At 37.4% G+C, this 25,761-nt stretch overlaps 1 protein-coding gene across 7 annotated transcripts in view; it reads right to left on the bottom strand.

The window, feature by feature from the left end:
* The window catches only part of GTPBP8 (GTP binding protein 8 (putative)), a 150,104-nt gene extending 132,037 nt beyond the window's left edge, over positions 1–18,067 (bottom strand). For 3 of the 7 annotated variants that reach the window (XR_008297663.1, XR_008297662.1, XM_053220862.1), the window contains exons 1-5: positions 17,300–18,064; positions 15,347–15,445; positions 12,411–12,541; positions 11,337–11,436; positions 9,054–9,172 (exon numbers count right to left, since the gene is read on the bottom strand). Coding sequence is in view for 5 of the 7 variants with exons in the window: in XM_053220862.1 (XP_053076837.1) it covers positions 9,054–9,172; positions 11,337–11,436; positions 12,411–12,541; positions 15,347–15,445; positions 17,300–17,737 (887 nt within the window). In the remaining 2 variants the exon portion in view is untranslated. Of the gene's footprint in view, positions 1–42; positions 2,105–3,917; positions 4,275–9,053; positions 9,173–11,336; positions 11,437–12,410; positions 12,542–15,346; positions 15,446–17,299 lie in introns of those variants that run through there. The other 4 variants (XM_053220861.1, XM_015069204.3, XM_053220863.1 and 1 more) reach the window with 4 other exon arrangements.
* Positions 18,068–25,761: the final 7,694 nt, after the last annotated feature.

Below are 25,761 nucleotides of genomic sequence, written 5' to 3'. Positions count from 1 at the left end.
GCATATTAAAATGCTTTTGAAGATCTCCAAAAGTTTCTGGGATTTTTTTTTTTTTTTTGGTTTATTTATTTGGGTGCCAGTGATTAATTCCACATAGACTTTTCTCCAAAAAGGACGTACAGTGGCGTATGGTTATACATGAAGTACAAGATAACAAAATAGAAGTAGATGAGGAAGTCAAATGAAAAATAAAGCTTATTGGGTGCCTGGGTGGCTCAGTCGGTTAAGTACCGCATTCTTGATTTTGGCTCAGGTCATGATCTCACAGTTTGTGGGTTTGAGCTCTTTGTGGGTCTCCATGCTGATGGTGCAAAGCCTGCTTGGGATTCTGTCTCCCTCTCTCTCTGCCCTCCCCTGTTCTCTCTCTCTCTCTCTCAAAATAAGTTAAAAAAAAAAGAAAAGAAGAAGAAGAAAAAGAAAGCTTAGTTTACACAAAATAGACCCAGTGGTGAGGGCACACATAAATTTATAATTTGGTGCTGATGCTGTCATCTGATAGTTGTATACTGTTTGTACCATTACTCAGAGAGGATAAATCTTATGTGTTTTCAATGATACAAGGTTTGATGTATTTTTCAAGTGTTCTAGTTTACTAAAACTAGGTCAGTACTATTCTATTTGTTAAGTAGGTTGTAGCCTTAAGTTTTATGTTATATATGGATGTAGAGAAAAATAAAACAGTGCCCTAGTATATACCGCATCCTTCTTTTCCTTGGCCATCTTCATTTTATTTCCTTTCCACTCCTTATCTAGCCCTATTGTTTTTTTGCACATTTTCCCACTTGTCTACACTTGAGGCTGTTTTGAGAATCACTTGGTGGGTGGTTTAAAAATGGGGATTCCCTTCTGAAAGACTGATAAACACAGCCAGGGGCTGGGGACAGAAGCCTGCATTTTTAGCAAGGAGCTCAGGTGATTTTGATGCACACAACCTGCAAAGCAGTTAAACACTGCTTTAGCTTCTTTCCTGGAGCCTTGCTAAATATCCTGATTTAATTCAAAGTTCTTAATAAATTTCTAGTCCCTTTTCATTGTATATATTTTTCCTGGATTCCTACAGAGTAGGTAGTAGCTACTTAGTACCTTAAAACATGGATAATACTCATTCAGGACAAGTCTAAAAATAGCCATCAGCTTCTATGATTCTAAGATTTAAGGGCCAGTCTTGCTTCTGCTTTTATTTGTTTATGACTCCAATGAGTTAGTTTCCCTGGGCTTGGATTGCTTCATCTGAAGTGGCATTATTGTTCAAGAATCATAAACTTTTACAGTTGAAAGAGACTTTGGAGATTATCCCTTATTGGAAAAACCAGTGTTCAGTGAGTTAAGGAGATAACACTATAAAGCCTGGATTGGACTATAGGCCTAACACTTTTTTGTACTTCATTAATGTTTCTTTGGAGTAAGATTCTTCATCTCCTCCCTTTCCCCCTCTCTTGCTCCTTAGAATTCTGGGGGAAATAGTAAAAAAGCCTCACATGTGTCTACAATGTGATAATTTATACATATTTGTAAGAAATGCAGTATTCTAGATGTTAATCTTTCCAAACAATTTAAAATTCTAATGAAAATGAAATCTAATATATATAATAATATAATTAAATTTAAAATATACAAACTACAACTTTCTAGTAAACTAGGTTAGAAACTACTGTTAGTATCATCAGAGTGAATATCAATTTTACTGTTCTGGTAGCATTACAATAGGTTGTTCCTGATAGCACTGTGCTGAGATCTCCCATGCCAAATCCTCTTGGCCTTCTTCCTTCAGCCACTGCTGTGGCAACAGTTTACAGTAGGAGTGGATAACCACACTTCGCCTCCTCTCTGCTCCTTCTGACAAGCTGAAGGAACTTCTTGGCACTGGGCACCCACAAGTTGGAAGAGGCATGGAGCCACCTTCTCCCACTTCAAAGACAACTCAGAGGCACATTTCATAAGGCTCCAAAGAAGGTCCATCAAGATCAAGCACTAGTACTTATGTGATGTCCAACTCCTTCATCTTTGATTGATTTTCCTTTCTTCTGTTTGCTCTCTCTATTGCTCCCGTTCCCTGGGATCACTTCCCAAATAAATGACTGCATGCAAACTTTTGTCTTGGGCTCTGCTTTTAGGAGAACAAAGGCTAAGACAAGCAGTACAGTGACACTGGCAAGCAAAATGTTGACTTCTAAGATCGTTCTATTGTCACCATATGTTTTGCTTTGTGAATGCTTGCATAAAATTATTTTTGTTTTTGTTTTTAGCTTAAAACACCGCTTTTAGAATAAACCAGTGCTATCAACCGTAAAACTGAAAATACTGAATTTCCTAAAAAAGTCACAAAGTTGTTTACAGCCTTAAGTTTTTATCTAGTGCTACTGCTGTAATCTTTTAATACTCAGCCTCACTTTGAGAAGCTAAGCCATTTACATGAATAGGTCCATAGCATCTTCATAAAAACCTTTTCTGTTCACGCTTTATCTTTCCATTCTGAATCTTACTGTACCAATTCTAAACTGTCTCATTAACTTTTTTCTCTTGCCTTTTGTAAATATCAGTTTTCTCACTTAAAACTGGTTTTGTTTTTTGCCTTTTACTAGAGAAAATGTTATCTCCTCAATGACAACAGGTTTTCTGTGATAAATCTGAATTTTGCTGCATTCTTGGGTTGGTTTACTTTACAAATACACAAAACATAAAGGTATCCTTTACACATATAATACCATTGTAATCTTTATAGCTTTGTGAATTATAAATAAAGTGCAGAGAAATCAAGTAACATGCCCAAAGCCCAATGTAATAAATATTAGAACTGAAACTTGAATTCTGGTCTTCTGATTCTGAATACCGTGTTCACCTGAAGGTGAATGATCCCAGCCTGAAATGACTGGTGTTTGAGCATGGACTGAGATTTTATCAAGAATATATACAAAGTCTAAGAAAAAAGATAACTTATAAGCATAGAGAGGAGCAATGGTCTTCCATCTACCAATAGTGCTTAATAGAAAAGTAGCCCCTTTTAACCTAGTCCATTTTATTATTTAAATGTAGGTAATAGACATTGTCTTTAAAAGACAAAAGCCCAATAAAAACACGGCAAACCATTCTCTACACAGTAGTAAATAGGTTTCCATATTATGGACTTCTATGTGCTCTTGTCAGTCTGTTAAAACAGGAGCCCTGTTAAAATAGGAACTGTTAAAATAGAACACTATTTGTTCTAATGAACAGCATAATTAAATTATTTATAAACATTTTCCCCCAGGCACAAATTCATACTTGCTTTGGGAAGATGCAAGTTTTACAGCTGAAATGATCCTTCTGCAAATTACAGACGCACAGCATTTAAAATAATGTTGAAGGGCACCTGGGTGGCTCAGTTGTTTAAGCGTCCAACTTCAGCTCAGGTCATGATCATGCGGTTCAAGAGTTTGAGCCCCACGTCAGGCTCTGTGCTGACAACTCAGAGCCTGGAGCCTGCTTCAAATTCTGTGTCTCCCTCTCTCTCTGCCCTTTCCCTGCTCACACTCTGTCTCTCTGTCTCTCCCTCAAAAACAAAACATTAAAAAAAAATGTTGAAAAATTAAAAATAGATCTACCCTATGACCCAGCAATAGCACTGCTAGGAATTTACCCGAGGGATACAGGAGTGCTGATGCACAGGGGCACTTGTACCCCAATGTTCATAGCAGCACTTTAAACAGCCAAATTATGGAAAGAGCCTAAATGTCCATCAACGAACGAATGGATAAAGAAGATGTGGTTTATATATACAATGGAATACTACTTGGCAATGAGAAAGAATGAAATCTGGCCATTTGTAGCAACGTGGATGGAATTGGAGAGTATTATGCTAAGTGAAATAAGTCAGGCAGAAAAAGACAGATACAATATGTTTTCACTCATGTGTGGATCCTGAGAAACTCAACAGAAGACTAGGGGGGAGGGGAAGGGGGAAAAAAGTTACAGAGAGGGAAGGAGGCAAACCATAAGAGACTCTTGAATACTGAGAACAAAACTGAGGGTTGATGGGGAGTGGGGGAGGGGGGAAAGTGGGTGATGGGCATTGAGGAGGGCATCTGTTGGCATGAGCACTGGGTGTTGTACGGAAACCAATTTGACAATAAATTATATTTAATATAAAAAAATGTTGAAATTTTTGATGTTCAAAACTCCAGTTGGCATAGAGAATTTTGAATCTTCAGCTAAACTACAGGCCATCAGTCTTAAGATTTCCTGTTATATTTGCTATAAAGCATCTCAACAGATGGATTCCAGAATAGGTCACAGAACTGTGAAAAAAAAAGAAAAATCATTTTCTTCTTTACTTCAGATATAGTAACAGATTTGACTTCATCCAACTTAAGAACTGTTTAAAAACTCTTGAGTTCCATGTATGAAACGGAATGTCTTAGTTTGTCCTGCATTTCCTCTCTCCCACCAACCTGTTGTATTCTGATGATCCATAGTATCAGATCGATTTCCTTCAGGATTCTAAAAATTTCAATGTATTACTACTTTGCCTTTTACTTCACAAAGTGCTTTTTTTTTTTTTTTTTAAATCGAGGTATAACTGACACGTAACATTGGCTTCAGGTGTATAACATAATGATTAAATACTTGTATATATCGTGAAGTAATCACAGTAAGTCTAGTTAACATCTGTCACCACCTGTCACATCATTATAATTTTTCTTGCGATGAGGACTTTTAAGATCTGCTGTCTTATCAACTTTCAAATATGCAATTCAGTATTAATAACTGTGGTCACCATGCTGCACATTACATCTTGATAACTTATTTTATAACTGGAAATTTGAACCTTTTGATCCCCTTCACCCATATCTCCCATCCTCCATCCTTTACCTCTGACAACCACTAATCTCTGTATCTATGATCTTGTTTTGTTATTTCTCAAACTCTACATATTAGTGAGATCTTATGGTAACTTGTCTTTCTCTGCCTGATGTATTTCATATAGCATAATGCCCCAAATATCCACCCATGTTGTCACAAATGGCAAGATTTCATTCTTTTTATGGTTGAATTGTATCCAGTGTGTGTGTGTGTGTTTTCCCATTCTTTGTCCATTCATCTATAGGTGGACACTTAGGTTTTTTCCATTTTTTAACTACTGTAAATAATGTTGCAGTGAACATGGGGGTGCAGGTATCTTTTCAAATTAGTGTTTTTGTATCCTTCAAGTAAATACCTGTAAGTGGTATTGTTGGATTATATGGCAGTTCTATTTTTAATTTTTTGAGGAACCTCACACTATTTTCCATAGTGGCTGTACCAATTTCATCAACAGTGCAAAGGGTTCCCTTTTCTCCACATTCTCACCAAAGGCTGTTATTTCTTGCCTTATTTGGGGGCAGGGGGGCTTTTTGATAATAGCCATTCTAACAGGTATGAGGTGGTATCTCATTGTGGTTTTGATTTGCATTTCCCTGATGATTACTGATGCTAAACATCTTTTCATGTTTTCACCTTTTTTCTTTTGGCCATGTGTGTGTCTTTTTTGGAAAAAATGTCTATTAAGATCCTCTGCCCATTTTTATCAGATTTTTTTTTTGTCTCTGCTATTGAGTTGTACGAGTTTTGTATTTTAGATGTTAACCCCTTATCAGATATATGATTTGCAAATACTTTCTTTCATTCAGTAGGTTGCCTTTTCATTTTGAAGATGGTTTCCTTCGCTGTGCAAAGCTTTTTATAGTTCAGTGTAGTCCCACTTGTGTATTTTTGCTTTTGTTGCCTTTGCCTTTGGTGTCACATCCAAAATATCATTGCCAAGTCTGACGTTAAGGGCCTATGTTTTCTTCTAGGAGTTTTATTGTTTCACACCTTACATTCAAGTCCTTAATCCATGTTGAATTAATTTTTGTGTATGATGTAAGATTTCATTCTTTTTTATGGCTGAATTGTATTCATTACCGCATTCATTATTTTGCATATGTCTGTCCTGTTTTGCCAACACCATTTATTAAAGACAATGCCCAGTTATTACTGTATATTCTTGGCTCCTTTGTCATAGTGGCCATATGTGTGTGGGTTTATTTCTGGGCTCCCTATTCTGTTCCATTGATCTATGTGCCTTTTTTTATGCCAGTACCATACTGTTTTGATTACTATAGATTTATTACATCATTTGAAATCAGGGACTATGATACCTTCAGCTTTGTTCTTCCTTTGTAAGACTGATTTGGCTATTTGGGATTCCATAGAAATGTTAAGACTGTTCTATTTCTGTGAAAAATGCCACTGGAACATCTTCTATTTTGGTTTTTATTTCCCAGATTAAAAGTTTCGATCTCTTTAGTTTGTCCTTTTTGTGACAAAGATTCAATAACCTTGATAACTTAGACCATTTTTTCATTATTTTTAAAAATCATCATCACCATTACTATGTCTGTTATTATCTACCTGTCTTACTATATCCATCCATATGCATCCATCCATTTGTCAGCATGGAAGTGAGCACACGGTTTCTCAGGATACATGGACTTTATGGATACACTATGACTTTTATGGGTACAGGAGTGGTATATACCTATACATAAAACAGGGAGAGTATTTTCTACTGCACTGCTAATTCCGTTCTTGATAAAGTACAGCATTTTAGACTTTTTAACCAAAACTGCCTGCTTGAAAACAGCCCATAATGATTCCTGGGTCATAAATGAAGCTATATGGTTTAAAGGAGAGACACAAGCTGGGTAGTCCACACGCTAATTATGGCATCTTGAACTTATCTGCAACATTTCTGTCAACTACTGTAATTCTATTCTTGGAGTACGTTCTCTTTGCTTGGAATCCCACTACATAGAGAGCAATTGCACTCTACCTACTTACATATTTCTTCCATGCCAGTTATAAAAACAGACTGATCCCAGCAATAATCTTTAGGGGTCTTTCACCATTTATACATTTCTACTCAACTGGGGCAGAGTTCTGTCATGAAGTTTAGCATTTAGCTTTTGCCTACAGCCTTAAAGGCCAAAGCCTGCTGGACTATACTCCCACCTTTCTTTTATAAAGATGATATAAGAAAAGAAGGAAACAAAACCAGACTTTCTCATAATAATTATTTTGTGAACAGGCCAAACTTCTTTCTGGAGGGATGGACTAGGACTTGGTCATGCACATAAGACCAACAAATGTATACAACTCTACTTTCTGAATTGGGTTTTGAGAGGTACAGAATACAGTCTGACAAATTCCTGTATGTGGTCACTATGGTATAGTGAATGGTGAAGTTCTTGAAAGTCACCAGATCCCGCATCTCAAGTCTTAGCCTTTGAGTGTTGTATGGCTTCTGCAGAGCCTTGGTCACTTATGGTGAGTACTATGGCAGCAGTGATTCCAAGGTCATGCAGCAGAGAATGCTGACACGTCTCAAGAAGAGAATGTTTCTAAAAAGTACTGGGAATCTGATAACCTGGGTTGTTGGCCTAACCCTGCCACTTACTGACTGACTTTTGGCAAGAAAAGAAACTAACATTTATTATGTGGCTGTGTGTATATCTGTCACAATACATTGTATTTAATCCTTCTAATAATCATATTTTCACTAGTGAGAAAACAGGCTCAAAAAATGAAATAAGTTACTTTAAAATCTATGGTCAAGAAATAAGAAGAATCATGCAAAATAAAGGCTCTCTGACCCCAAAGTCCATGCTCTATTTAAACAGATACCTCTCTGCAATTCACTTCACTTCTTTGACTTGCAACCTTAACTAGAAATAGAGATGTTTATTGTGAGGATCAGTTAAGTCTTATGAGTGATGTAGTGATGTAACCTTCCCCAAGACCATCTGTTTTCAGATAGTTCTAGTTTCTCTTAATGTCAAGTCACAACCTAACCTGACTCATCTGATGGCATATAGCTCACAGCAGTGTGGGACTACTGCTTGATCATTCCCTTGTTTGGGACACTATAATTCTATTAATATAGGTCAAGAAAACATTGTCAGTTTTTCCCCAGCCCCATTATACTGTCAATTCAAATTCAGCTTACAGTCAACTAAAACTTTTTTCCCAATAAATGTTGCTATTAAGCCATAATCTGCCCATCTTATGTTTTTGCTGCTTTTTTAGCTGAGGTCTCACTTCCTTCTTATTAAACAGAATAAACACCTGTCCTGCTATGACAATGCTCAGGGCTGTAAGAAGTAGGATTTCATTCCTGCCCCTAGGAGTCTCTATTATATAGATAGGATATAGACAAATAAACAGGTTAAACCCTTGAATGAAAGTCAAGAGAGAAGACCATTTTGTAGGAATGAATGAATGAAGGATTTTGACAGGCATGTTCACAACTACAAACAATTTAAATGTGATCTGGATTGGCAGGACTTTGAATGAATGATTACGGGACAGTTTTATATACAACCAAGTATTAGTTGGTCTTATTTCTCATAGCAAATACCATAGTGCCTTCCACAAAGAAGTTAAGAGAGAGAAAATCATACGGGAATGGCACTTTATCTGTGCTCTAGTACAAGTAACCTACTACATCCCAGGTATATGCTCAAAGTATAGACTCATGTTTCATCACTAAACAACATCAACTAGCTCAAAATCGCCAGCTAAAGAAATCATCATTTTGTCTGCTACCAGTGCTTAATTCTAACTTATATGAAGCACTTCTTCTTTACATATGGTCCTTTTAAAGAAAAATGTTTATCCCTCACAGCCCGAATGAGCTTTGTACCATAAAGATAATTTGCTTTTCTCTGAAACCGAGAAAAGCATGGTAGTATATTGTGGTTGCTATTTAGCTGATTTTAAGAAGTAAAAAGTTTTCACTTCTGTAGTCTAGGGTTGAGCTAGGCTGAGGCAGAAAGAAAATGAAGATACCTAGGGAAAATCTAGCAAGAGCCTGTAGAAGAAGACAAACTAGAGGGAAGGAAAAAACAAAAGTGCTGATGGATTGAGCCAATAAATCATGGCTAAATGCATAGCTTTCCAAACTCCTCTTATGTTAAGTAATACCTCAATCTAAGAAACACTGTTTAATACTAAAGGTTGTTAGTACATAAAAGTAATAAAAACAATTCAACTCTTACCTTACAGGAAACAACTGAGGAAAACATCCTTGTGTCTCTCTGTCAACAAATTTCTGGATCTGAAGCACTTGTTTTAAAAGATGTCCCTTGGAAGATTTGTCAATTTTTGTTAATACCATCTGTAAGAAAACAAATATTTAAGCATTAGAAATAAAGTATCTTTTAATACACAGTTTTGCACATTTTTCACTACAAATTTTTAGTAACTAGTAGATCCTTATCAGTTTCTTAATCTCTCTTGTTTCTTCATCTATAAAATAAAAGCAACACCCCCTAAAGGAGTTACCATGAATATTAAATAAGAATATATACAATATACTGAGGTGCCTGGGTGGCTCAGTCAGTTAACTGTCCAACTCTTGATTTCAGCTCCAGTCATGATCTCACAGTTTGTCAGATCGAGTCCTGCATCAGGCTCTGTGTTGACAGCACGGAGTCTGCTTGGGATTCTCTCTCAAAATAAGTAAATGAACATTAAAAAAAAACAAAACAAAAACATGTATACAATGGATAAAGCATATACTATGTATTTCTATTTAATAGTGCTTTAACTACACAGGGCCATAATATCATGGATTCAAGACCAGTGAAAAGGACCCTTGAGTCATATTTGCAATTGATGTATGACAAATGTTGCATATGATCACTATACATCTCATGTTAACTAAGATACACAGTGAGCATTATCAGGCTGATCTATATAAAAATGCCAACATCATCATTTTTGACCTACAAAATGGTTCTGTCTTACATGTAATAATGTTAAGAAAAACCCCTAGAAATCAGGCTATTTGGGGCGCCTGGGTGGCTCAGTTGGTTGTGTCCAATTTCGCTCAGGTCATCGTCTCACAGTTTGTGAGTTCGAGCCCCGCTTTGGGCTCTGTGCTGACAGCCTGGAGCCTGGAGCCTGCTTCAGATTCTGTGTCTCCCTCTCTCTCTGCCACTCCCCCACTCACATTCTGTCTCTCTCTCTCAAACATAAATAAACATTAAAAAAAAAAAAAAAGAAATCAGGCTCTTTGTATCTTGTATCTGATACAGTTGTAGGAATGATTATAAAATGAATTAAAACGACTTTGATCTATCATATTTTCCTGGGGAGTTTCTATAAAATTATATTTCCTGACTCATCATTTATGCTTTTCAGTTATAAAAAATGTTAAGGGTAAAAGAAGTGAGAAGCAGAAAGTGTGTGGTTTCTAACTACTTGTGAATCCCTCCAAATGGCAATCTTTCCTCATAAAAGCAAAAAAGCTGATATTTATTTATATATTTTGTTATTATTATCTCTAAATATGCTGATATTTAAAAGGAAACATAATTCCTCTATCACAAGCTCTTTTCCAAAGAAGAAAATAGTTATTTCCTTAAAGTTGAATTGAGAAAAATATACAATTTCACTAACTGGTACCTATGATACCAAATCAGGAATGCTGTATCACTTAATAAAACCAGTTTGGCACTATTTGGGTATTTTCTACTATGTGGACTATATCAGACCTTTGACTTCTCATAACTAACTAGTTATCACTAATGCTTCACAGAGCTTTTACAAACCCCAATTCCATAACCTCAAGAATACAAAAATGCTGCTGATTAGTAACATGGTTTGATTTGCATTCAACTCCACTGTTACATTTTAGTGGTTTCCTAACTTTTTTTGAAACCAAATTATAGTCAATGGACTCTTCACTCTTCCTTAGAAAGAAACTTTAGAGTGCTATCTTATCTGCAAAACTCACAAAGCAAAATAATGTGGATACCAACCTACTAACCTGTATTCTATTCTAGGACAAACAACAGAAAAAGCCTTGGTAAGACATTCCTGAAAGAAATTTTGTTTTCTTTAAGAATGTAAAAATCCTACTTGTGTGTGCTGGAGCCTATTTTCTTGCAATGGTTCTTAAATTGCAAATCACTTTAGCGAATTTTCAGTTGCAATTTCATTTACATTTTTGATAAGTACTATTTGCCAAACTGCTGTTAAAGAACTACTAACATGTTTTAGACAAATATTTATATTGCCACAGAAAAATGAAAGGAAAGAGCACAACTTGAAAATACTTTACTTTGACTATAATTTGAAACCTTAAAGCTGAGGGAGAGAAAAGAGAATAAAAGTACCACAGAACTTGTCTTAATGGCTGATAATCAAAAAGATTAGTCAAAAGGGACTCTTGCGGAGACAAGACCTGCTCTTTCACCAAACACACACACACGCATTTACACATGCACACAAACTGGTATTTCTAACTGCAACCATGATTTGAAAGAAACACTTACCACATAAGGTAATGCAAATTCTTCACACATTTCTATGGCAATACTGTCGGTTTTTTGAATTCCAACAACACTATCCACTAACAAAAATGTTCTCATCAAACTGTAAGAATGCAGAAATAAAAATTAATGACAATATAAAATACACTCATTCATTTCTCCCCTGACCTTTACTATCCTAAGAAATTTTCCTTTGAATAATTTTGCATTCCAAAATTTAAAAATTTCTTTAGGCAAAAGGAATTCTCAGTTCACTAGGAAGTCCATTCTATAATCCAATAACTCTCAATGCTGTTACTTTCATTAACTAAATGTACTAAATATTAATTTATTTTAATACCATGTATTGAACCTAAGATCCTCTGCCTAAGACTAGATACAAAGATGAATGAGTCCTTTCCCTTAAAAGCTTGAACTCTAGTGGGAGAGACATGAAGCCAATTAACGATGTTGTCACAAAAATGTCTAAATTTTCAAATATTATTTTAAGACTAACAAATAATGGAAACCAGACACATTATGTTTTGTATTTTTTTGTGTGTAAATATTTCATCTTAGTTTCTATGTAAAGCTACAAGCAAGATACTTATACTTTTTTATAATTCAAAAGTTTAACATTAATTTCTCTATATGTTGTGCAATGCTTGAAACATAAAACTGCCATTTGACTACCTATGGAGACCAAAGAAAGTTACATTTACTGAGGATGTGGTGTCAGAAGTATTTTTAAAATGCACTGAAGTTTATCTAAATGTGGTAAATACAATAACCAATAATCTTTATTTTCAAAATTAGTCAGCTAAGAGTTTGATATAAAAACATTAGTGAACTCTGCTGAAAAACTAGTTATAGTCTCAATTTAGGAAAACACTGAAATTTAAAATTAAGCTAATCTACAAGAAAAAATTAAGCAAGCAGTATACACCTTGGCCCTACATGCTGTACTGTAGAATATTATGAGAATAAAATGGACCGTCTAAAAGAAGTCACTTGATGATGTAGAGTCATACGGTGCAGAATATTCCATTAATGAAAACGTGCTTTTGGATTAAACTTACAAGAAAATTTTTTCCTTACTTCCTTCGTTCTTTTAGATAGGTCTCTACCATGTCAACAAAATCTTCAGGAGCTCTATAGCCATAACCTGGCATGTCCACCAATGTAAAATATTTTCCAACTTTGAAAAAATTCATCTTCTTTGTGTGCCCCTGATAAAATAAATGGAAAAATAAAAGCTTTGTTAAAATATGTCCTTAACCACCAGAGAGTCTTAACAATAGAGAACTGACAGTTGATGGAGGGAGGTGGGTGGGAGATGGGCTAGATGGTTAAGGAGTATTAATGAGGGCACTTGTTGTGATGAGCACTGGGTGTTATATATAAGTGAAGAGCCACTGAATTCTACTCCTGAAACCAATACTGCACTGTATTTTAACTAAAATATACAAATATATACAGGTATATATGTCCTTTATATATTTAATGACTCAAAATATTTTTATTCAATTTATTAAAAGCCTAAGTATTATGAATATAATCCTAGCTGGGTTGATGATGATACAGACAAAGAAGATAAAAGAGAAGTGGCTGGAGATAAGCTTCGATGATACTACTTCTTCCCTCCAATTCATTTTTAAGAGAATCTATATGATTTAAGAACTCTGGATTAAGAATATGTAGCCAAATTATGCTGGCGTCTTTTCATTAATTAGCTCTGTCTCAATAAAAAGTTACCCTGTAATGGTGTGACTGTATTAGTTAATATTCTCTGATGAATAACAAATCTCCACTTTAAAGAGAAATAAATTGGGGCACCTGGCTGGCTCAGTCAGTTAGATGTCTAACTTGGGCTCAGGTCATGATCTCATGGTTCATGAGTTCAAGTTCTACATTGGGCTCTCTGCTGTCAGTGGCACAGCCTGCTTGGGATTCTCTGTCTCATGGCATAGACTGGCTAAACTAAAAATACTTACTGTCAGTCATACAGTTTTTCATAAAACCTAGATGCAAAGCCTGATAGTTTATTACGCCAAGACTACTCCTTCCCTAGGATCAGATGTTTCGCACGTTTCATTAGATGGTTTTTGTGTTTTCATTAAACCATTTTTTAAAAGCATATACAACACTATAAAATATGTGTTAAACTAAAATGATGTAAAGATGATAAAAAGTCATGGTTTTGTGTCCAATGACACTATTAATCAGAAAACAAACAGTTAAGATATAAAATTTAAAAAGTCAATTGTTTGGAACTCGGAACAAATACTTCCAGAGGAAAGATTTTATAAAACAGTGCTTAGGTTCCCATCAGCTGATGTGTCTATCCACAGGAAAATGACAAATCAGGAATGTCAAGAATACATTCCTTCCAGGGGCACCTGGGTGGCTCAGTCAGTTGAGCGTCCGACTTCAGCTCAGGTCATGATCTCGCGGTCTGTGAGTTCAGGCCCCACATTGGGCTCTGTGCTGACAGCTCAGAGCCTGGAGCCTGCTTCTGATTCTGTGTCTGCCTCTCTCTCTGCCCCTCCCCCACTCATGCTCTGTCTCTCTCTCTCTCCGTCAAAAATAAATAAACATTAACAAAAATTTAAAAAAAAGAATACATTTCTTCCATTGTCCTCTAGTAGAGAGAAGGGAACCACACTACCTAGAAATGAGAATTTAGCTGGGTTATCTGGTAAGACAGAGTAGGCATAAGCATAGGAGGTTTCATGAATGACAACAATCATCGGCATCAGCGATGGAGCCAGGGAATCAACTATATGAAGAAATGGGGAGCAAGAGAAGACTAGTGAAGCTTCATGGAAGGGTTCCAATGCAAGGAAAGGGAGGCAGTGAGCACAAGGTTGGTGGGAATATATAACAAGGTGAAGGGAACTGGGGGTGAGTTTTAAGGAGAGGGTATCTGGGGCGCCTGGGTGGCTCAGTCGGTTAAGCGTCCGACTTCGGCTCAGGTCATGATCTCGTGGTCCGTGAGTTCGAGCCCCGCGTCGGGCCCCGCGTCGGGCTCATGCTGACTGCTCAGAGCCTGGAGACTGTTTCAGATTCTGTGTCTCTGTCTCTCTCTGACCCTCCCCCATTCATGCTCTGTCTCTGTCTCAAAAATAAATAAACGTTAAAAAAAAAAAATAATAAGGAGAGGGTATCTTAGATATTGGTACGGTCTGCATCACTGAGAAAGAAGTAGAGAAAATTAAAAACTGACAGAAAGTTACTACAGCAGACTAGCTGACATAATCACATAATTCGGCCCTGGGTAAACCTGGGTCTGTCTAATTGTATATGTGTATGTATGTATATATATTTATATCCATGTATAAAGAGAGAGGGAATAGGGGAAGAAAGGGAAAAAGGAATTTGCAAGATATAAAAGCTTATAGGAGGAAAAAAATAATTCAAAACGGTTTCCTCTAAAATCAGCGTAAAACTAAATGATCACTCTTAAAGAAGTAAATATAGAATGGCAAAAGAACACTTTATATGGCAACTCTTTGGAAAAGATCTGACAAAAGGATTTCCTCAAGAAACTTGCAAGACTACTAAAATAAATACAGACATACTTTCTTTTTCTTCAGGGAAATATACAGGCATTAATGAAATGTCTTACTTTACTACTTATTTGAAAGAAATCACCTTTCTAGGGGCACCCTGGTGGCTCAGTTAGTTAAGTGTCTGACTCTTGATTTCAGCTCAGGTCATGATCTCATAGTTCGTGAGTGTGAGCCCTGCGCTGGGCTCTGTGCTGACAGTGTGGAGCCTGCTTGGGATTCTCTCTCTCCCTCGCTCTCTGCCCCTCCCCAGCTTGTGCTCTCTCAAAATAAATAAATGAGCATTAAAAAAAAAAAAAAAAAGAAGAAGAAGACCTGTTCTAGGAACTTAGCAAGTATGGTTTCTTGTACCTCTCAACATTTATTAGTTATTTTAGTCAATTTCAGAGATAGTTCAGACAATTTTACATTTCAATATACTGTTTCTTTTAAATTCCACCTCCCCATCCCTTTCCTTCAACATACCGGTTTTTTGGAGACTCTGACTTCAACCTCTGGCACCAGTGAAAAAAGGGCTTTTATTAGAGAGGATTTTCCAACATTGCTTCTGCCTATAAAACACACCTTATACAAGGAAAAAAAGAAGCTAACTGAATACTAGGTTTATATATACATTTTTATTATATGTTGTATTAGCTGCAAAAATCTGTCAAACTACTGTCTTGCCTAGCCATGTAAAAAGGTGGCCTATGGGGCACCTGTGTGGCTCAGTTGGTTGAGCATCTGATTTTGACTCAGGTCATGATCTTGCAGTTCGTGAGTTTGAGCCCCGCATTGGGCTCACTGCTGTCACTGCAGAGCCCACTTCAGATCCACCGTCCCTGTCTCTCTCTGCCCCTCCTCTGCTTGTGCTCTCTCTCTCAAAAATAAATACACATTCAAAACAAAACAAAACAAAACGAGGCGGCTTACATTTAGTCAAACCTCAAATTCTAACATACAGCTACCACGTATTGAATGATTTCCAATGCCAGGTACTGTTCAAAGCACATAATGTGAATTTTCTGATTTACTTTTTACAACATCCCTATAAGGGAGGTAATAGTATTATCCCCATTTTACAAATGATTAAAACTTGAGGCAGAGAGAAGCTAAATAATTGGCTCAAAATTATACAGCTAGAAAGTGAAGAAGCTGGAACTGAACTCAGGACATCTATCTCCAGAACCTGTGCCTTTAATGACAGTATACTACTCAAGAATGTCTGTGACAATCATTAAGCATTCCATATTTACAAATTTTTAAGTTAAAAACTAGATGCATTTCAACAAAACTTACTCTACAGTACAACTACATGCCTGAAACTGCATTTCCCCACTGCAATTCCCAGAGTAGACTGCAATACCATTGTAATTACGAGGTTATTCCTTCCTCTTGACCTCTCTTGTTCCAAATAAGCTTTTCTCCTTTAGATCTCTATAGTGTAGAAAGAAACAAAATGTTCCTGATACTAACCATTAATATACATGACTCTGCTTCTTAACATGGTATGAAGGGGGTACAATACCAATCAGGGTTCTAAGTGAAGGCAGTATGACCCGCCCCCCTCCCCGGGGGCGGGGGGGGGGGGGGTTGGAAATCTGTAAGGGCATTTCTGCTTATCAATATGAGTGGGTGGTACTTAGTGCACAGGGGACAGGGGCACTATATATTTCACAAGACTGGGGTCAGTCCTTCAACATGAATTGATCTGAGTCCTGCATATATTTCAAAAGCTTTGCCAGATTAAATCCAATGATAATGTCTAAATAAAACTGAATTTAAAAAAACAAATTACACAAAAAGTCCAGTAATTAAGAGCCTAAGTGGAAACACGATGCTGTCTTGTAATTATTAAATGATTTACCTACGTCCTTAGTTCTGACTACATAAACTACCACAACCGTTCTGATTAGAAGGAAAGTTTCCACTGAAGTGGTGCAGTTACTGCAAATAGATAATGAGATCTGCAAGACAAGCCTAAAATGCACACTCGTGCAACTTCACTAAAGTTGTTTTTAAAAAAACCTACATCATTGCCATGTATATATAATTCTTATTTTTGCACGGCCGGAGCTTTGGCTTGAGTGAAAATTACATATTGGTAAGGACCACCACATTTATGAAACTATTAAACTTTTCATATTCCTCACTTTGTCTCATTTGTCTCGGCATACTTTCCCCACTTTAATTAAAAAGGAAAACGATAATAAAAGGCCAGTTAATTTTTTTTGTACGCTTGGTTTGGGTTTTTACAATCTTTTAAAATCTTCTATATTCATCACCAAAATAACTATTAACTATATATGCTTTTTTGGCTAAAATAATTATATGTGTCCACACGAAGCTAGACTTTTCTCTCCCGTTCGGTGACAAGAACAGGTGAGGGCAATATGCCTGTCCAAGTCTTCAAGACCAGAGGGCGGCGGTGGCTCTCACCTCAGGGCTGGGGAGGTCTGGGGCGTGGTCGAGACGCACCGCGGAGCTGAGGTAGCTGATGCGGTTCCGGGACGTGGCCGTGAAGACGGCCTCCGCCTTGGAGATGTCCTCCAGGCTCGGGTCGAAGATCTTCACGTGAAGGTCCAACCTCGAGTCTGGTGTGAGCTGCCGCTCGAGTTCCTGCAGTGGGAACACGAGCTTCGTCATTTGTCTCTTAGGCAGCCTGAGCACGTCCGTGAAGGCGTGGAACGTGCTGCAAGCTCGGCTCAAGCGCCGCAGCGCCGCTGGCACCTCAAATAGCGTCCTCACGGCGTGCCGCAGCCTCGGTATTGCCATTTTCTTCTCCAAGAAGCCCCGCGGCTGGGCAATAGGGCCAGCGTCTGGTCTGCGCGTGCGTGATCCCGCTCCCGCTACGCCTGATGGGAATTGTAGTCTCATCTGGACTCACCCGTTTCCTTCAGAGTTTTGATTCCAGGGAGAAGGGGGCTGGAGTTTCCTGGCGCAGGGCAGGCAGGTGGGGGCGGGGGATTGGAGGCTGGTGGTTGACTTTCACACGCAGGCCCGCTGACTACTGTGCCTTTGACTTGTGTATCACTGTGGGGAGGCCGTTTAACGGTTTACAGAGGTGAAAAGATACCTGGGCTGTGTGGCCCTTGAGTGTCAAACGAAGGAGCAAACGTGTGAAGTTCTGGTGGATTCAGGCCCATTTACTCCTCGCGGTATCTGGTAGTCTCACGGATCATTGGCGTTGATGTTGATGTACACATCACCAGGCAAAACTAATTCCCTTGTAGAGCTGTAATGGAAATTATATATAGAGTCCAAGAGGGAACTGTCAAAGTCCAGGAAAATCCGCCAAATCAGTACTAAAGGGGATTCAGTCCGGTGGATGGGATGTTGCAATAGTACTTTCTGTGTTCTTGTAATATTCTGACTGACATCATGTTTCCAGGTGATCTGGGTGAAGTAGCATCCTCTCCAAAGGATCCAGCTTCCTGCTAGGCAGGGTGTCAGGGTTTAGATTCAGAATAGGATTTAAATCCCAGTGGAGAAAAGGAATGTGGATTGGGGAACTAAGCAGCTACTTAGTCTTTCAGATTGCGCAAACAGAACATGGAAGTGAGACAGGACTTGAATTGATCCAAGGGCATCGCTCCTCCCAGAGAACTGTGGAAATCCCACCTTTGGTCTAGTTGCACAGCAAGGAGGTTAGGATGTATTTTGCTAAACTGTAGAAGCCAGGGGAGGCCAATAAATGAGGACTGTATTCATATACTGTACTATTATCTACCCTCCTGTATAATACTGTAGTGTATGTTATCCAATAGATGATAAGGCATCCCTGCTAGATTCCATCATTTGTTAACTCATCAAATATGTAATGAGCACCTATTATATGCCAGGCACTGCACTAGGTGCTGGAGATATGATCAGTAAGTAAATAAAAAGAGTTTCTGTCCTCATGTTATTGTCTTGATAATAATATGATAAATACTAATTAATTTACAATAAATAAGTAAAACACTATATTAGATAACAAATACTTAGGAAATAGCTAAAGCTGAGTCACATGGGTGTGTGTGTGTGTGTGTGTGTGTGTGTGTGTGTGTGTGTGTGTAGAGTTGTCAGGGTGTTGCATTTTAGTGTGATCCTCACTGAACAGGTAATATTTGAGTGCAGACTGATGGAGATGAGAGAAGCATTCCAGATGTAAATGCAAAGGCTCAGAGGCAAGAGTGTGTATGGCTTATTTGAAGAACAGCAAGGAGGCCAATGCGGCCAGAATGGAGTAAATGAGGATGGATGTTGGCAGTGACTCTAGCTATTCTTATCAAATTAGTCTGTATATAAACATTTGAAGTGAATTATGTTGTTTTTCACTGTTTGGCATCCCTTGCACATAGAGGAACCATCTGCTCCCACTCTATGTAGTTCTGTTGGGACTATCGATAATAGAACTCCTCCTGATTACAGGAGATCGGGTTTGGCCATATATTGTATGTATTATGAGAATAATGACTATGTGAGTAATGTGCAAGTGACCCCAACCGAACCAGTCATTATGTTGAAGTTGGATGGGCAGCTGGCTCTGCTATTGAGTCAGAGCTGAAATGTGAGTCCAGCACTCATGATGGCCATTCTCCCTAGCTATGTGGAGGACACCCACAGTGCTTTAAGAGACAATGACACAAACATACAAAGAAAAACAATATTGAGAGGCAGCGTGACTCCTGATGAACTATGTTGAATATCATGTTCTGTCCCTCAGCTCTTCAATCACACAAGTCAATATGTTCCTCTCCTTGCTTTTACTGGACCTGATTTGACATGGATTTGACTGCAACCAAGACTCCTGATGAATACAGTATTATAAAATGCTGTGTGGTTCCTCATGTAAATCCACAGCCATCAGACTACAATGTGGGATAGTTGGATGGTCCTATGTAAATTTCAACCCTATTAAAGAGGAGACATGGTAAAGCTTTAGGGCTGCTGGTTCAGCAGGCCAAAGTGTTATTTTCCTGGGGTTCCTGGGTGGCTCAGTTGGTTAAGCATCCGACTCTTGATCTCCTCTGGGGTCATGATCTCATGGTTCTTGGGATCGGGCCCTGAGTCAGGTGCTGTGCTAACAGTGCAGAGTCTGCTTGGGATTCTTTCTCTGCTCCCCCCCTCCTCTTTCTCAAAATAAACAAGTAAACTTAAAAACAAATGTTACTCTCCCTAATGTAATGGCTGGACTTCAGGGAGTTCAAGTCTCCCTTCCACTTAGGATATTTCCTCATTCAGTGGGTATTTATGATCTTCGGTAAACATCAGTAATCAAGTACACTGTAAAAATTAACTGAGTTATCCTCCTGAGAAAAACTACCTTCTGTTTGACAGCTTAGGAGATAGTTACCGCAAAGTTAACAAGATTTTACTATTTAGTATGACTTGAAGAGGTATTACATACTTTGCATACATTCCTTAGCATCAGCTTTTATTGCTACAGTCCATCCGGCCTAAATGCCATACTGTTACTCTGCCATGTTCATCTAATGAGGATGAGAGGAAGAGAAGTAGAACAGTGGCAAGATCTTATCATTAGGACAGGGTTATCTCAAGTGTTCCATCAGTGACATCTGTCTCTATAATGATTGGCCATTAGTTCCAGAGTGATCTCAATTTATGTTCAAATTCTATAGGTGTCAAGTTTAGGGAATTCATCTAAGATGCCAAGAAGGCAAACAATGTATGCCTAAATAGAATCAACAACATCAGAGAGTCAGCAAGTCATACACATAGATTAACTCTTATCTTGGACTAAAAATGATTTGGGTGCTCTGACAGAAGCCAAGGCAGGGATTCTAGGAAAACTGACTTCTAGATGCAATATTCTAGGTAATAGATACAGTTAATCTAGGTAATAGATTAGATCTCAGTGTCCGGTTTACACAATACATTTTCCTACCATACTCTCCCCTTGCTTTAACAACAGTAATTAACATGTATTAAGTGCCTGCTATGCATTTACCCAGAATACCCAGAATTGATCTAGGTGCCAGGAATAAAATATAAGAACAACATGGGCACAACCTAATTGGGACTCAAACTCTTGTATTAGGTGGAAAATACTGGGGGGAAGGAAGAAAGAAGAGGCATTAAATGAATGAGAGTAACATGAAAGAACTTATCACCTGTATCTTAAGTTGCTTAAATTGTAATAACTACCATCTGAATGAATGCTATAAATTAAAAAAAATTTTTTTAACATTTTTTTTATTTTTGAGGGACAAAGAGACAAAGCATGAGCAGGAAAGGGGCAGAGAAAGAGGAAGACACAGAGGAAAGAGGAAGACAAAGCAGGTTCCAGGCTTCGAGTTGTCAACACAGAGCCCAATGCAGGGCTCGAACCCATGAACCATAAGATCATGACCTGAGCTGAAGTTGAACACTCGACCGACTGAGCCTCCCAGGCACCCTGAATGCCATAAATTTAAAATGCATTTAATTATGTTTTTCTCAAGTTTTCTGTGCAACAGCTCATTTCATTTAAGAAAAATGTACATTAGACATCCCTTAACATGTTGACCCAAATTCATGGTGCACACATGCAACATGATGTATGACTTATTTCTCTAATTTTCTGACTGGATTATAAATTATTATTCTTGAAATTTATTATTTTGCCATTACTCAAAAAACAGCAGAGATGTATTTCCTGTGATCCTCTTCTTTGGGAACTCAACAAATAATTTAGTTTCACTTTATATTTCATTAATGTATCTTTAGAGAATATCTCTAACTTCAGAAAGGGTATTTCCTTCAGAGAAGCCTTTTGAGCTTTCTTTTAAGGTTGTGCCTGCTGTACCACCAGATTTCTTTAAAGCGATGTGGAGATTAAATAGCAGACAGTGCTCATGTGTAGGAGGTGAGTTCTTAGAATGATTTGGGTTTGGAGGAAGGGTAGTGTAGAGCTTCACTTCCTTCAGGGTTGTTTTTCTCAATAGAAAAAAATTGTTTTAGGTAGTCAATTTTTCTAATTGGCAATTGTGTGTTTGATCTTCATGCCATATTACTGCTATTAAAATATTTTTGAACACTCTTCAACTTGTGTTTTTATGTTATTCAGGGTGTTTTTTTTTTTTTTTGCCAGAAAAAAAAACAAAAAACACATGGATTTTCCTGTTCTCATGGATAACTTCCTTAACGTTTAAATTTTTATTGCCTAAGAGACAAGGTTATTTTAATGGGTAAATTTACCTTATAGTATATCTCTAATCTATATCTTCATTGCTTTATTGTGAATGAATGGTTTGTCCTCTGGCACCCTGGGTAGATGAGATGGCTTTCCAGAGGCAGAGATGTTGACATGCATTCAGACTGTTTAATCCACTTACAGATAGATTTTGTTAGGGGTCCTCAAGACTACTACTCCCCAGATTTGGTGATTCACTAGGAGGACTCCCAGGACTCAGCATGTGATTGTACTTGTGGCTATGACTCGTCATAGTGAAAGTATACAAAGCAAAACTGTTAAAGGGAAAGGTACTCAAGGTAAAGTCTGGAAGAAATGAGCCACAAACTTCTATGAGTCCTCTCCCAGTGAGTTGCATAGGATCCACCTGGTTCTTCCAGTATTGTGTGAAATGTCTACCAGGAATGCTTGCTTGAGCCTAGACTCCAGCATTTGTATCACAGGCTGGTCATGTAGGCACACAGTGCCTGTGAAACTGACTGTACTCACTGAAATTCCAGATTCTCAGAAGGAAAGCCGGTGCACGGCATAAACCTTATTGTTTGTACAAACAACAGAGGTACAGTGAGCCACTGTTATCACTTAGGGAAAGTTTTCTAATCATGTTCCCAGACACCGGCCAAGCACCAATCTGTAAACAAGCCTTTCTGGGGACTACAGTTACAAGCCTGCTATGTTAACTCTTTTCTGTACGTAGATTAAAAGGTAAACAATTTAAAAACGAGAAGTTTCTCATCTACACTTACGATGAGACTGTTTACTCGCAGGGTAAGTTATATTCCGGGTTCTGCTCTAAATACAAATGATTTCTCTGGAAATTTTCGAGAGAAGTGAGACAAACCTGCTCTAGTCCTTTTAGTGGAACATGGAAAACCTAGAGCTTTGTGGGAGGTAGTTGCATCAGCTCCCTGTAATGAAGTATGGGACCTCTAAACAGCAGTTTGCACTAAACATTGGTAGTTGACTTGGTAGGAACAGCAGATCCTAGGTTGACTAGGTATTTCCTGGTGTATTTAGCTGGAGTTGAGTGCACCTAGGTCCTTGAACATTCCCTCCAATCTGCTTACTCACCCCCTTCATGGGTTGGATAATACATTATAAAAGATTTTTTATGATTACTTTTAGAAAACAGTAACACCTAGGGTAGAGATACCATGCAGTTGGTTACCTGATAGGCAGGGTCTCATGGGTGGAGGGCAAAGAAGGAGTGGTTAAGCATAGAATGTAATGCTAGATAGTCTTCATGCTGTGATGTACCCTTCTATTGCCTAAACCAGTACAAACCATGGCCCAGACTTTTACTCTTCTCCCCAGATATTTGTTATTTGCTAGGGTAGCTAACTGATTTTACCACTATCATATGAACTCACAGACTCACTTTATCATTCTAGAAGTAGTAGAGTGCACAGACCTGGTGCACAAAGAATTTAAAATAAAAGCAGTAAATATCCTCTGAGAGATATGGGAGAATATAGGAAATATGAAACAGAAAACTTCAAAGAAGAATCAATTAGAGATACTGGATATCAGTATATTATTGTTGAAGTAAAGATATCAGTGGATGGGTTTAATTATTGGATAGCAGAATGAATACAGCTAAAGAGCAAAATAGGTGGACAATCACATTGGAGAATCTTTTAAGGAAGAGATAAAATTAGGAAGCAGTAATAAGATAAAAAATAAAAAAGCTAAGAACTGCTGGGGATAGGAGAGGAAATGTTAATATTGGTATGATTGGAGTCACTGTAAAATAAATGGAGGGATGTTAGTATTTGAAAAATAATTATTGAAAATTTCTGGAATGGAAGATGTAAGAACCTTGGTTTGAAATGGTTCATACAGGGGCCCCTAGGTGGCTGGCTCTGTACAGGGGCCCCTGGATGGCTGGCTCAATTGGTTAAGCATCTGACTCGGTTTCGGCTCAGGCCATGATCTCATGGTTTTGTAAGTTTGAGTCCCTCATTGGGCTCCATGCTGACAGTGCGGAGCCTGCTTGGATTCTCTGTCTCCCTCTCTCTCTCTGCCCCTCTCCCACTTGCACTGTCTCTGTGTCTCTCTCAAAATAAATAAATAAACTTAAGAAATAAGAGCTCATACAACAGAATAGATGAGAAAACTTTATACGTAGATATATTAAAATTGACACTTCAGAGCACCAAAGCCAAAAAGCAACTTAAAGGTTTCTAGAGGATAAATACAGGTCAACTACTAAGCAACAAAAGTCAGCCTGAACTTTCTGAGTAGCAACACTGGATGCAAGAAAAGACTAAGTAGCATTTTTAAAGTGTTGAAGAAAACGAAAATCAAACTTAGTAAATTTCATTGACTAAGCAGTGACATCCAAAAACATATTCTAAAATCCAGAACTAAAACTCTAGTCTAGACCAACGCTACTTAAAGGGTCAATCCAAGAATAGTTTGTTATCCATCTGGATGAGATAAGGGGCTTAGGCAGGAATGTAAATCAATATGCTGTTTCTTTTATTGAGAAAATCTTGCTAAGAAAAAAACAAAAGTCAGCAAGACTAAATTGTATGCTTGGTAATACAGTTGATTTACATCACTTGAAGCCTTTTTTTTTTTTTTTTTTTTTTTTTTTAATCACAAAGTGATATCAGTTTGTGGACCAGTGCTGGTTCATGGACCACATTTTCAGTAGCACTGCTCTGGATGATATCAGCATAGGATGAGTGTGGATGGTTGTATACAAAACCATAAGGACAATAGAGTGAGCTTAGAGATTTGTCTTGGTTTTTTGGTGGAGAGATTTAGATACTGATAAACTCTAAAACTTCATAGGGAAAAAAATAATAAATATGAACTTATTAAGTTGGACTACCCACCATAAGACTATAAACAGGAAGTATTAGGAAAAGATAAGTAAATAAACTTAAAAAGTATGAGAAATAGATAATTAGAAATATCATGGCTGAAATAAGACCTAATATCACAGCAATATAATAAATATAGTCTAAACCAATAAAATGATGATTTTTATATTGATAAAAAAAATACGACAGCAAAATACCAGTTTCAAATCTACCGGACATATCCATATGTTGTCTTGGAGTCAAAGTTTAAAATAAAAATATGTAGATTTTATCTTCTTTTAAACTATTTAATAAACAAATAGGAGGCAGCTGAGGTGATTAATATCTAGAATAAAAGGAAATTTACTATTTTATATATATATGTATATATATATACACATATACATATACACACATATACATATATATGTGTGTGTATATATATATACACATATACATATACACACATATACATATATATATGTGTGTGTGTGTATATATATATATATAGTTAACCCAAATAGAGAAAAAGCTAGGCAAAGCATATGAATGGTCAGTTCACTAAGGGGGAAACTAAATTGTGTACAAATAAGAAAAGGATTTATGACATAATTATATAATGGCTTATGAGTTATATATGTTTTATGACTTCCAAACATAGATAGACCATTAAAAGACCACCCAGCCTTACATAATAGTAATTAAATTTGTCTATCTTTGATTTCTTGCCAGCATATGTTCTTATACAAACCACAGGTTTACATGAGAAAAATTTTTGTTTGAAAGGTATATTTATTAAGGTAGGAGGATAGAACATATTTTATTTAACAATTTTTTACCTTGACTTATAACTTTAAAATACTCGGATATACATATGTGGGCCTATACCTGCACTCTCACCTGACTCCACAAAT

Source organism: Acinonyx jubatus, chromosome C2 (assembly GCF_027475565.1).
Source record: "Acinonyx jubatus isolate Ajub_Pintada_27869175 chromosome C2, VMU_Ajub_asm_v1.0, whole genome shotgun sequence".
NCBI classification, from domain to species: domain Eukaryota; kingdom Metazoa; phylum Chordata; class Mammalia; order Carnivora; family Felidae; genus Acinonyx; species Acinonyx jubatus.
Note: the sequence above shows the minus strand (reverse complement) of the source record. Positions and strands in the feature narration are given on the sequence as shown.